Source organism: Garra rufa, chromosome 2 (genome assembly GCF_049309525.1).
Source record: "Garra rufa chromosome 2, GarRuf1.0, whole genome shotgun sequence".
Lineage (NCBI taxonomy): Eukaryota > Metazoa > Chordata > Actinopteri > Cypriniformes > Cyprinidae > Garra > Garra rufa.
In genome coordinates this window covers 10,692,153-10,705,946 of record NC_133362.1, presented here as the reverse complement: position 1 = coordinate 10,705,946, position 13,794 = coordinate 10,692,153, and the positions used below count along the sequence as shown (strand labels likewise).

At 35.0% G+C, this 13,794-nt stretch overlaps 1 protein-coding gene across 1 annotated transcript in view; it reads right to left on the bottom strand.

Moving 5' to 3' along the window:
- capn2a (calpain 2, (m/II) large subunit a) overlaps positions 1–13,520 on the bottom strand; it is a 21,173-nt gene extending 7,653 nt beyond the window's left edge. The window contains exons 1-11 of the mRNA XM_073833696.1: positions 13,077–13,520; positions 12,742–12,811; positions 10,964–11,082; positions 9,060–9,193; positions 4,562–4,730; positions 4,396–4,479; positions 4,133–4,218; positions 2,589–2,657; positions 2,343–2,503; positions 1,098–1,267; positions 978–989 (exon numbers count right to left, since the gene is read on the bottom strand). Of these exons, the coding sequence (XP_073689797.1) occupies positions 978–989; positions 1,098–1,267; positions 2,343–2,503; positions 2,589–2,657; positions 4,133–4,218; positions 4,396–4,479; positions 4,562–4,730; positions 9,060–9,193; positions 10,964–11,082; positions 12,742–12,811; positions 13,077–13,313 (1,311 nt within the window). The 5' untranslated portion in view covers positions 13,314–13,520. The remainder of the gene's footprint in view (positions 1–977; positions 990–1,097; positions 1,268–2,342; positions 2,504–2,588; positions 2,658–4,132; positions 4,219–4,395; positions 4,480–4,561; positions 4,731–9,059; positions 9,194–10,963; positions 11,083–12,741; positions 12,812–13,076) is intronic.
- Between the last annotated feature and the right edge of the window lie 274 nt (positions 13,521–13,794).

Below are 13,794 nucleotides of genomic sequence, written 5' to 3'. Positions count from 1 at the left end.
GGCGAGAACAAGTCTTCAACTTCTGTGAAATTACCACATCAAATGAGACGCGCAGACATGGATGCAGTTATGAAGCCGCTTCAGGGCAGGTGCGTGCCTCGCTAGACCCTTTTTACTGGGGCACGTGCCCCAGTGAAAATCTGCTGTGCCCCAGTAAAATCTCAAGTTTGAGTTATAATTTACTTGGATAATCCCGAAATAAAGACATTAAACTATATGCAACAACTGAATTGACGCTTCTAAAAGCAACGCAGTTTATTGATAGACTATGCACGCAGATAGGCTATCCATACCCGTGCGCCTGTGTATTCTACGGGAACGCGCACGTCGTACAGCCTTTTGCGCAGAAGTACTTTGTTACACAAGTTTGTATAGGTAATTGTGTTGTAAATGCAATCGTCAAGCAGTTTGTAATGCATTTTGGAAGCAGGAGATGAGCGCCTGGTCTAATGCGCCACCTGGCTTGAGAAACCCGTTCTCAAAGACTTACTTTTAGTCATTATTTGGGTAGCACACATATTCTGAATGCCTTCGGCAGATTTCAAATTAGCCATTTTAATCTAGATTAATCTAGATTAATTTCAAGATTTAATCTAGATTAATCTAGATTAAAAAAATTAATCTATGCCCACCCCTAATATATATATATATATATACACACACACACTTTTTTTTTGAAAATGACTGATCGGTTCTTTAGATAAGTCCATTGTTCCTCAGCTGGGATCGTGTAGAGCCCTTTGAAGCTGCACTGAAACTGCAGTTTGGCTCTTCAACCTATTGACTCCCATTGAAGTCCACTATATGGAGAAAAATCCTGAAATGTTTTCCTCAAAAACCTTATTTCTTATGGACTTAAGGAAAGACATGAACATCTTGGATGATATGGGGGTGAGTACATTTTTATTCTGGAAGTGAACTAATCCATTAACTCTATTGTTCGGGAAATCCTTTTTAAGTTATTCCATTGTTCTCACCTGTTGAGGCACCTAGAATGAAAAGAAAAAGAATAGTTGTTTAAACCATGCCCTTTACAGGTTATGTCGTTAAATTTACAAGAAAAGAGACATAAAACACTGGTATCTTATCAACCCCACCTCATAGATGGCATAGCCAATGGTGTGCATGTCCTCTCCAGACTTCCTCAACAGACGCCGGTTCTTCTGAATCAAGCCAATCACCACACTGCAGCCCACTTCATTATCATCAGGATCATCATCTTCCTCATCCAGTTTGATCTTAAACTGAGGATTCATCCAGAAGGTGTCTGAGAATGATAAATGATTAAGATGACATTAAAGCAACAGGTTACATTTTCTTAGGCTGCATATTTCACATACACTACCATTCAAAAGTAAATTGTGTTTAACAAACCTTTACAGATAATGTACTCACCCCCTTGTCATCCAAGATGTTCATGTCTTTCTTTCTTCAGTCGTAAAGAAATTGTTTTTTGAGGAAAACATTTCAGGATTTCTCTCCATATAATGGACTTCTATGGTGCCCCGAGTTTGAACTTCCAAAATGCTGTTTAAATGCAGCTTCAAAGGGCTCTAAATGATCCCAGCCGAGAAAGAAGGGTCTTTTCTAGCGAAACGATCAGTTATTTTCTAAAAACATATACAACTTATATACTTTTTAATCTCAAATGCTCGACTTGCCGAGCTAGACAAGACGAGCATTTGACGTTAAAAAATGTATAAATTGTAATTTCTTTTAGACAATAAATGGGATATAAAGACAATAAAAGATAAGACCCTTCATTCCTCGGCTGTGATCGTTTAGAGCCCTTTGAAGCTGCATTTTGTAAGTTTAAACTCAGGGGCACCATAGAAGTCCATTATATGGAGAGAAATCCTGAAATGTTTTCCTCAAAAACACAATTTATTTTACGACTCAAGAAAGAAAGACATGAACATCTTTGATGACAAGGGGGTGAGTACATTATATGTAAATTTTTGTTCTGAAAGTGAACTACTCCTTTAATCAAAAATACACTAAAATCAAAAGTACAATAAAAACAGTAATATTATTTATTTATTTATTTACTGAATTAAAAAAAAAAAACAGTAAAATTGTGAAATATTATTACAATTTAAAATACCCTTTTTCTATTAAAATTTAATTTATTTCTGTGGTGTGAAGCTTATATATATATACACACTACCAGTAATTCTCTTTGATGGGGAAGTGTGTCCAAAACTTTGACTGGTAGTTTATATTTTTTTTAACAATTTATACAGTGAACACAAAGTCCAACCTCATGTCAAACTTAAGCTGATGTTATTATGTCACACCCACTTAAACTGTTTAGTCGTTTACAGAAATATAAACATGCTTACATGGATGGTTCCTGCATCCGCCAGCCGTAGAGCCTCTTCTCCAGGTGCCATCGAATTTACTTGTACTCCAGTGTTTGACAGTGTCAGTTGTCAGCGTATCTGGAGTCAGAGTGCAGATCTCTACGCGGGAATAGTGCCTCACAAATTCTGTGAATGACATCCTGCACAAGTGCAAACAGGTAGTGAATAATTGTGCCAAGTAATGCTTCAGTGATGCAATTATATCGTTATTAAACTGAATTTTACCAGAACTCTCCATCTTCTGCCTTCACAATCTCACGCTCAGACGGATCAACAGCATTCCATTCAGAAGAGCTAAAATACACAGCATTAAAGTCAAGCTACAGTTAAGGTCAAAAGTTTACACTTCCCTTTCAAAATCTGCAAAATGTTATTTATTTTATCAAAATAAGAGGCGTCATACAAAATGCATGTTATTGTTTATTTTGTACTGACCTGAATAAGATGTTTAGTCCACAAGAGAAAATAATACTTCTATTTACAAAAATGACCCCGTTTAAAAGTTTACATACACTTGACTCTTAAAACTGTGTTCTTATCTGAATGATCCACAGCTGTTTTTTTTTTGCTTAGTGATAGTTGTTCATAAGTCCCTTGTTTGTCCTGAACAGTTAAACTGCCCGCTGTTTTTCAGAAAAATCCTTTAGCTCCCACAAATTCTTTAGTTTTTTCCAGCATTTTTGTGTATTTGAACCCTTTCCAGCAATGACTGTATGGTTTTGAGATCCATCTTTTCACACTAAGGACTACTGAGGGACACATATGCAACTATTACAGAAGGTTCAAAACAGTCACTGATGCTCCAGAAGGAAAAAAATATGCATTAAGAGCTGGGGGTGAAAACTTTTGAACAGAATGGAGATGTGTGCCTATTTTTTTTATTTAGTACTGCCATTTAGAGGCTACAGAAGATAGTTACATGTTTCTCAAGACTAAATAAGTCAAATTTACCCTGATCTCCAAATTCTAAAAGTTTACAAACTTCCTTGACTATTACGCTGAAATGGGAGTGTAGTTCCTAATTATCAGCCTAGAAACTCGCAGCTTTGCATTTCCGCCGGTCTTAGTACACGATACAACTACAGAAGAGTCAAGTTTTAAATACAACAAATATGGAAACTCGTTGGACATTTTTGAACGCGATGCTATTGGTCTAATAGGATTCAATGATCTATGCTAAGCTATGCTAAAAGTGATATCGCCAGAACAGGAGAACAGCTGAATGGATTTCAAAACGGTAAAAATCAACTTATTAACTCGGGGGGAGTTGGAGAATGAGCCTATTTCCAAAAAAAGTGGAGTGTTCCTTTAATGCATGTTTTTTCCTTCTGGAGAATCAGTGAGTGTTTCGAATCTTCTGTAATAGTTGCATATGAGTCCTTCAGTTGTCCTCAGTGTGAAAAGATCGATCTCAAAATCATACAGTCATTGTCAGGACTCATGAACAATGATCCACACAGCTGTGGATCATTCAGGTAACAACACAGTATTAAGAATCAAGGGGATGTAAACTTTTGAACGGGGTCATTTTCATAAATTCTACTATTATTTTCTCTTGTGGACTATATGTAAACATCTTTTATCTGAAATATCACATTAATATTTGTATAATCCCTCTTATTTTGGTAAAATAACTAACATTTTGCAGATTCTGACCTCAACTGCATATCATGAATATACTAACACTACAACAGCTTTAATACAAGCTTATGCAACTGCATAATATATATCTTAAAGAATGAATATTGTTTTGAATTTTGGGGTCTTACTTGTCACTCCAGGCTCCTGTCCATTCCACCTGACCCCAAGGATTACGAACTCTGACCAGCTTCTCCTTTCGGCCTCGGTAATTAACCTGACAAGATTATAGACAGATTGCGTATAAAAGTTAATAAGTAAAAAGGTGCTTTCAGTGTATGTCTCCTTTAAGCAAATGCAAATGAAAGCAATTTAATTTAGTCTAATCCAAGGTATTATCTGTAACAGTAATGCCAAAAGACCCCAAAACATGAAAGACACTCAGAAGACTAACCTCAGTTGCTTTAGTAAGAGAGTAGGCATGTCCTTTCACAAGCTTTTGATGAGTGACGGCCTCTGAGTCTGCTGCACTGGTGATCTGTAGGAAATAAGCAATCTATTTTACTCTATCTTTTCTGACAGGATTGTAATTTTTGGGTAAACTAATGAAGAGCTCATACATCTATGGAGCATCCCAACAGAGCTCCGGCATCCAGGGCCTGCTTGATGATTTGAAACATGTTGGACGGGGCGCGTTTCAACTCGTATGATTCTGCAATCCCGCCTGTGAAATCCTCAAAACCTTCTGAGGTGGAACCTCCAGACAGAGCTTCATAGCAACCATTCACTCTGAAAGAGAGAACAGTGTCACACAAGTGTGGGAAAAAAGTGAAACAAACCATTATAAGGTATAAAAGTATTGTATGACATTTGTGAGCTACAGTGCCTTGCAGAAGTATTCATACCCCTTCATTTTTGTCACATTTTGTTTTGTTGCAGCGTTATGTTAAACTGCTTTAAATTAGTTTTTCCCCACATCAATTTACACTCCATACACCATAATAATGACAAAGCAAAAACCAGATTTGCAAATTTTACACATTTTTTAAAAATAAAACACTGAAATAAGTACATTGCATAAGTATTCATACCCTTAACTCAGTACATAGTTGAAGCACCTTTACAGCCTCAAGTCTTTTTGGGTATGATGTGACAAGCTTTGCACATCTGCATTTTTGTCAATTATCTGCCTCACCTTTTCACCTCTCAAGCTCTGTCAGCTTGGATGGGGGCTGGCAGACATTTTCTAGAGTCTTAGTTGTTCCAATCGTCTTCCATTATGGATAATGGAGGCTACATGCTTCTGTGAACCTTCAATGCAGCAGATTTTTAGCTGAACTCTTCCCTAGATCATTGCCTTAACGCAAGTCTGTCACTGAGCTCTACAGGCAGTTATCTTGACCTCAGGACTTGGTTTTTGCTCTGATATGCATTTTCAGCTGTAAGACCTTTTCTGAGAGGTGTGTGCCTTTCTAAATCATACTCATTCAAATGAATTTGCCACAGTTAAACTCCACTCGAAGTGTAGTAACATCTAGAAGCAATAGGAATGCTCCTGAGCTAAATTTCGAGTGTCCCAAAAAAGGGTATGAATACTTAATTTAATACATTTGCACAAATGTTAAAAACCTATTTTTTGCTTTGCCATTATGGAGTAGGGAGTGTAGATTGATGTGGGAAAACAAGTAATTTAAAGTAGTTTAACATAAGGCAGCAACATAACAAAATGTGAAAAAATGAAGGGGTATGAATAATTTCGCAAGGCACTGTACATGTGTAGGACTACTGCAGGAATCTTGACAAGAATGTATCACGGTTTCCACAAAATCTTGAGCAGCACAACCGTTTTCAACATTGATAATAGTAAGAAATGTTTCTTGAGCAAGCAAATCGGCATATTAGAATGATTTCTGAAGGATCATGTGACACTGAAGACTGGAATAATGATGCTGAAAATTCAACTTTGCCATCACAGGAATAAATAACTTTTTAAAATGAAAAATCTATATATATTTTAAAATAATTATTTTATTTTAAAATAATATAATATTGTTTAAAATACAATATTAGTGTTTTTACTGTATTTTTCATCAAATAATTGCCTAATTCTCTCAGAAACATTTTAAAAAATCTTATTGACTCAAAACTTTTAGTTAGTATACTTAAATCAAAAAGAATAATAGATTCTAAAGAATAATAAAGAAAAAACAAATATTATAACAATGAATAATGATGTTGAAAATTAAGCTTTGTCATCACAGAAATACATTATGTTTTAAAATATAAAAAACATAAAACAGTTATTTTAAAATTTAATAATGTCAAATTTTACTTTTATTACTGTATTTTTAATCCAATAAATGCCTTGGTAAGCATTATACTTCTCTTAAAAACATTGTATTGACTTAAAACGTTTAGTTAGTATACTTTTTTTAATTCTTAAATTAACAAGAATAATAAATAATAGTATGATAATAAATAATAATGATGCTGAAAATGCAGCTTTTCTCATCACCGGAATAAATTACTTTTTCAAATATAAAAAATATATTAAACAGTTATTTTAAATTTCAATAATATGTCACAATATTACTGTTTTTACTGTATTTTTTAATCAAATAAATGCCTCGGTGAGCACTAGAGTTCTCTTAAACACATTTTTAAAAAATCTAATTGACTCAAAATAGTATAACAATGAATAATAATGATGCTGAACATTCAGCATTGCCATTAGAGAAATAAATTACTTTTTAAAATATAAAAAAAATATAAAACAGTTATTTTAAATGGTAAAAATACTGTATGTCACAATATTACTGTTTTCACTGTATTTTTTATTTAAAAAATGCCTTGGTGAGCATTAAAGTTCTCTTAAACACATTTTAAAAAATCTTATTGACTCAAAACTTTTAGTTAGTACACATTAAAATAAATAAATAAATAAAAACAATAATAAAAATAATAGTATAACAATAAATAATATTGATGCTGAAAATTCAGCTTTGCATCACAGGAATAAATTACATTTTAAAATAGAAATATTGTATAAAACTGTTATTTTAAAATAAAATATTGTTTGAAATACAATATTACTGTTTTTACTGTATTTTTAATCAAATAAATGCAGTGGTGAGCACTAGACTTGCTTTAAAACATTTTAAAAAAATCTTATTGACTCAAAATGTTTAGTTGGTATACTTGACAAAAATCTGAAATTAAAAAGAATAATAAATTATAGTATAACAATAACGAATGATGCGGAAAATGTAGATTTGTCATCACAGAAATAAATTATGTTTTAAAATATAAAAAATATATATATAAAACAGTTATTTTAAGATGTAATTATACATCACAATATTACTGTTTTACTGTATTTTTTATCAAATAAATGACTTTGGTTGAGCATTAAAAACATTGTATTGACTCAAAACTTTTAGTTAGTATACATTTAAAAAATAAACACATTTTAAATTAAAAAGAATAATAAATAATAATATAATAATGAATAATAACAAATAATGATGCTCAAATATCAGCGTTGCCATTACAGGAATGAATTACTTTTTAAAATATAAAACAGTTCTTTTAAAGGTCCCATATTGTACACATTTCTGGAGGTTTATTTTAGTTGTTGATGTCCTTAAGAATATATATTTGCGGTATAAGTGCCAAAATCCATCTCAATATATTTTTACAGCTCTTTTTTTAGGAGCTCTGTCAAAAACAGGTTGATTTTGGCCCATCTAATTAATATTCATGAGCCTCTCTTCTGATTGGCCTGTTGTTTTCTGAGTGACGCACAGCCAGGCCAACCACAGATAACTACGGTCATGTATGCTTTAGCCGAGCCCAGAGCCATAGAGAGAGCCTAGTCTGCTGATACTCAACAGGATATTTCAGAATGATCATTAATGTTTTTTCTTTTTCAAACACTGAATGCAGTAAGCTACATAACTGTTGCTTTAGTAAAGCCCCTTTCACAATGCGCGCTGATTCTGGAAAATTACGGGAACGAGCGCTGTGTGAACAAAATCCAGAACCATAAAGGCAGTGTTGTAGTGATGATGCACGTTATCATGCGACTCTTCACGACGAAAAAATACGTGCAAAGTGGAATGAAGCGGCGATCGGGCAGAGCCAGCTCCTCACTATTAGCGCTGAAGCACAGATTGTTCATCAGGTTAGTTTCAGTTTAGTGAATGGGTTGTGTGTAAAGCACTCACAGATTCCGGAAAACAACTGTGAATGAACCAAATCAAACAACTCCGGAACAAATCATGGGAAACATTATCTGTGTATTTACCGGAACCGCTGTATGAAAGAGGCTGAAGTTGACGTGCCACTGGTCTCTTATATTCACGTTGTTCTGAAGCCTGTGCAATGATGTAGTTTCGACATCTATCGACTGAACAGGGTTTTCTCCACTTGTTTCCGTGTTGTTGTTGCTTAGCAATGTTATGGACACGATATTGTCTAGGTTTGACAAAAGGAGGGTGGGACGTGATTGGTGCTCGGGGTGGTGACTGAAGGCGGTGACTGAGTAGATCGGACGTTACATCGTTACGGAAGTCACAGCGGCTTGTGAAAATGAACAGCTACTTTAAGCAGGCTGTGTGCAGTTTACTGTGGATTGACTGTTTTGAAACTCATATGGTAGTTACATAGCCCCTAGACCTCAGTTATCATGAAAAAGCCAGGAAATTTCGATTTTGACAATATGGGACCTTTAACATTATTACAGTTTTTACTGTATTTTTTGATCAAATAAATTACTTGGTCAACACTAGAGTTCTCTCAAACACATTTTTTCAAAACTTTTAGTTAGTATACATTAAAAAAATTATAAAAAAAATAATAGTATATCAATAAATAATAATAAAATAAATGCCTAGAGCACTAGACCTCTCTCAAACACATTTAAAAAAAATCTTATTTACTTAAAACTTTTAGTTAGTATTTTTAAAAAATTCTTTAATTAAACACAAAAAATAATATAATTCATTATGAAAATTTAAATAGACTAAACAAAAAGACCACAAGTTAGACTGCAATTGTGGCTGTTATGCAAGCCAAACACAACCCAAACCCAACAAAGGGAAAGATTATATGACTCACTTAGCATAGGCCTTCTCCAGCAGGGCGCTCCAAAACTCTGAGCATGTGGCGGAATGAACAAACAGCAGTTCTCCATCTCGAGTGGGCAATCGATCATCCACCACCACATCCACCCATTCCCCATACTGCCACAACTGCAAACATCAAAACAAATGTACTTAAATTAGGGAGGAATCACAGCAGACAAGACTTAAAATACAACCTCATAATGCACAGCATCAAGTCTGATATGCCTGCTACATCTGAAAGGCCTGTGAATAATCTCTGGTGTCACTTACAGCTATGATCTGGAAATGATTTAAATGCTTAAAAACAATCAAACTCAGCTGCATAGCAAAATGTGGAATTCAAAAATACAAGGCTGAGCACATAGAGGAACTGAGCATGCACTTCCTCTGGGATCAATGCTGTCCGTCTATTGAGTCAGTTTGACTTCCTGTCCTGATCAAAACATTCCACCATCACACCATAATTTTACATCTACAGTTGAGATCAAAAGTTTACACCCCCTTTTCAGAATCATTAAAATGTTAATTACTTTACCAAAATAAGAGGGATCACACAAAATGCATGTTATTGTTTATTTAGTACTGACCTGAATAAGATATTTCACATTAAAGATGTTTGCATATAGTCTACACGAGAAAATAATAGTTGAATTTATAAAAATTACCCTTTTCAGAAGTTTACATCCCCTTGATTCTTAATACTGTGTTGTTACCTGAATGATGCACAGCTGTGTTTTTTTTTTTTTTTTTTTTTTAGTGATAGATGTTCATGAGTCCTTTTGTAAACTACTCGCTGTTCTTCAGAAAAATCACTCAGGTCCCATAAATTGGTCTTTTTGGCAGCATTGTTGTGTAGTTTAACCCTTTCCAACAATGACTGTATGATTTTGAGATCCATCTTTTTACACTGAGTACAACTGAGTGACTCATATGCAACTATTACAGAAGGTTCAAACGCTCACTGATGTTCCAGAAGGAAAAAACATGCATTAAAAGGTGGGGGTTGAAAACTTTTGAACAAAATGGAGATGTGTGCATTTTTCTAATTTTTCCTAAATATCATTTTTTTTTTTTTTAGTACTGCCTTTCAGAAGCTACAGAAGATAGTTACATGTTTCCCAGAAGACAAAATAAGTTAAATTTACCCTGATCTGACCATTGCGTTTCCCTTTGAAGTATCAATGTGCATTTTAACCTTCTGTAATAAATGAGTCCCTCAGTTGTCCTCAGTGTGAAAAGATGGATCTCAGAATCGTACAGTCATTGTTGGATAGGGTTCAAATACTCAAAAATGCTAAACAAAACAAAGAATTTGTAGGATCTGACTCTGAGGGATTTTTTTGAAGAACAGCAGGCAGTTAAACTGTTCAGGACAAACAAGGGACTCATAAACAAAGCAAAAAAACAAAAAAACAAAAACACAACTGTGGATCATTCAGATAAGAACACAGTATTAAGAATCAAGGGGATGTAAACTTTTGAACCGGGTCATTTTTTATAAATTTAACTATTATTTTCTCTTGTGGACTATATGTAAACATCTTTTATGTGAAATATCTTATTCAGGTCAGTACTAAATAAACAATAACATGCATTTTGTATGATCCCTCTTATTTTGGTAAAATAATTAACATTTTTAATGATTTTGAAAGGGGGTGTAAAATTTTGCCCTTAACTGTATCTGCCTAATAACCGCAAGAATACATCTGGCAACACTAAAGCAACCTCCCAGAACAAAATAGCAACTATTTTGCAACCACTCAAAATGCTTTATTATCTTTCTAGCAAGGCTTCATTCCTTAAAACGTATCTTTTCGGAAACATCCCAATTATTCTACATATTTCTTTACGCAAACTGTCCAAGTGCAACATAATTTTCATGTCTACTTTGTTTACCTGAAAATGGAAAATTCCAGCGTAGTCTTGCCCAAAGCCCTGGTTGGATGGGACTACACGAGCCAAAACGTCTTCATTGAGGGTTAGGGACGCAATGGCGGCTAAGAGCCAGCAATCACCTGGAGAAAGGAAACTCTTGTGGTTAAGGATGTTTGATACATTTGACCAGATGTACATATATTAAGGTATAACCGAAGATAAAGGGATAGTTCACCCAAAAATGAAAATTCTGTCATTAATTACTCACCTTCATGTCATTCAAAACCCATAAGATCTTCAGAACACAAATTAAGATATTTTTGATGATTTTGATTGTTCCCAGGCCCACAAACGTGCATTGTGGTAGTCTCGATAACGGCAGAGGACGGTGACTTGAAGTGGAAGAATTGTTTAATGAAGTTGTTGTTTTTGATTTCTTTGTGCACAGCTTCGTAAAACTATGGTTGAACCACTGATGCCACAAGAAAGCTCTCGAATTTCATCAAAAATATCTTAAATTGTGTTCTGAAGATGAACAAAGCTCCTACGGGTTTGGAACGACATGAGGGTTAGTAATTAATGACAGAATTTTCATTTTTGGGTGAACTATCCCTTTAATGTTTTTGGTGAACTATCCCTTTAAGACAATTTCCCACATGCTCAAATGCTGAGATTCAGTCCTCCAGTGGTTTGTTTGTAGGCCTACACTGTTTGTCCAGCCCCAAAATGCTTTGCATTCCATAATCTTCACAAAGACAACTCTTTTACAACATATCAGCTGATATGAAATGCCTATAACTCACTGAGCTAAAACACAGTTTCCTTTCCAGTTGAATGAATCATCTTTCATACTGCTATTACAATCTGTTCCTGTTGGTACTATGATGCGCAACAACACTGTTACTATAGTAACATTTAAACTGGCAGGCTTGATTTGCGGTTTCCTCAAACAGTATCGAAACTATAAGCAGGACTATAGGACAGAGAAACCATTTGTGAAGATCATGTTCCATGAATATATTTTGTAAATTTCCTACTGTAAATAGATCAAAACGTAATATGCATAGCTAAGAACTTCATTTTTTTGCACCCTCAGATTATAGATTTTTAAATAGTTGTATCCCAGCCAAATATTGTCATATCCTAACAAATCATCTTGCATCAATGAAAAGCTCATTTATTCAGCTTTCGTATGATGTATAAATCTCAATTTCAAAAAAATGACCCTAATTACTGGTTTTGTGGTCCAGGGATACAAACAATAATTTATGAACAGAATTAAAAATGGGGACAAATGCAAAAAAAAAAATTGTAATAAAGTAAATAAAAGTCAGATGTAAGACATAGGTTACAGGAATCATCCCGTGTTATGCAATGGTGCATAACGCCCACTTCATGAGGATTTCTCCATCGGGCTCAACAGATTCATTGCAAGCAAAGCAAACACGATACCTGAAAACAGCAGTGGCTAGTATTTTTCCAAAAAAGTGCACAAAGACTTCTCTGATATGTGAGTACCTATGGCTCACTTAGTAGTGAGAATTAAACAGCAATGCGATATTAATTCATTGAGAGCATGCAAATTGTTAAAACGGGAAGAGAATACTTAAAGACATTGGGTGTGTTTCCACATGGTCAGAGGGGATTTCCCCAAAACGTTCAAAAGAATAAGAACAATTCCAAAAGAGCTTCATAAAATGCAAGACATATTTGGCCAATCTCACATGCTTTTGGTGATTCCTCATAAGGAAAACCCTGTGGACTTGTTAGAACTGCACATAGGAGGGGCGTTTACTTACCTAAACCTCCTTGGCAAATATCTGTTCTTGAAGCCCCTCCAACAATAAACTCAGGTTTGGAGGTCAGTTCCTGCAGAAGTAGTAAAAAGCATTTAAATGAAGATTTGTTCTACACTGCCTGTTTTCTATTTAAATAGTCATGGGATGAGTCATGTGCTGGCATATATTGCTTTTTATAACAGTCACATACCAAGATTGTAATGCTTCATGCCGCAATGACAAAGTAGATAGATAGATAGATAGATAGATAGATAGATAGATAGATAGATAGATAGATAGATAAAAGCATTTTAGTAATGATGCATTTACATTTAAGTTGCTTTGACAGTACTCACCCCGGGTCTTTTCCACTCAACGCCTCTGGTTTTTGATGACCGTGGACCGAGTTCGTTGAAGCCCAGAGATTCGGTAACGGCTGGGAACGTTGGATCGCAGAACAATTGCCCGCGGCTCAGACACTCACTTCTCAGACTCTCAAAGTTCTGGTTCAGGTACTTCACCGCATTGGCGTTCGTCCCAAAGCCAGCAGCCAAGGCTCTTTTCTTGGCGAGTGTGGATGCTACGCCAGACATTTTCAACTTTTTTTGCCCTGTGCTCCTTTGCAGCTGTAAAGTGTGGCAGTGAAAAATTTCTACTCGTACGCCTTCACCCACTCCTCCTTCTAGGACAGGCGTGGTCCTAAGCCTGTAATTTTTGGGCCGTTCACACACGCAAAGAACGCGTTCTGAGTTCTTTTTGCGTTCAAAACAACTGGATGCAGCACAGCGGAAAATGAGCAGAACTCAGAACGTCTTTTTCGAAGTGCTCTTATACAGGAAGCGTTCTTGCATTCTGTCTGCACTTTTTTTTTTTTCTTTTTTTTTTTTACTTTTGGTTTATACCTCACACCACCTTGTTGGAGGGAAGAGAACTTCTTTATCTCCTGGCTTGGATAAGCCGGTCTGTTGAGTAGTATTACATGAATTTTAAGCACTTTTTAGCTGATCAAGCTGGTTTAAGATCTTTTAAGTGGGGAAGGTTCCAGCGTTTAGCCTTTTTTTATTTCAAATCTCT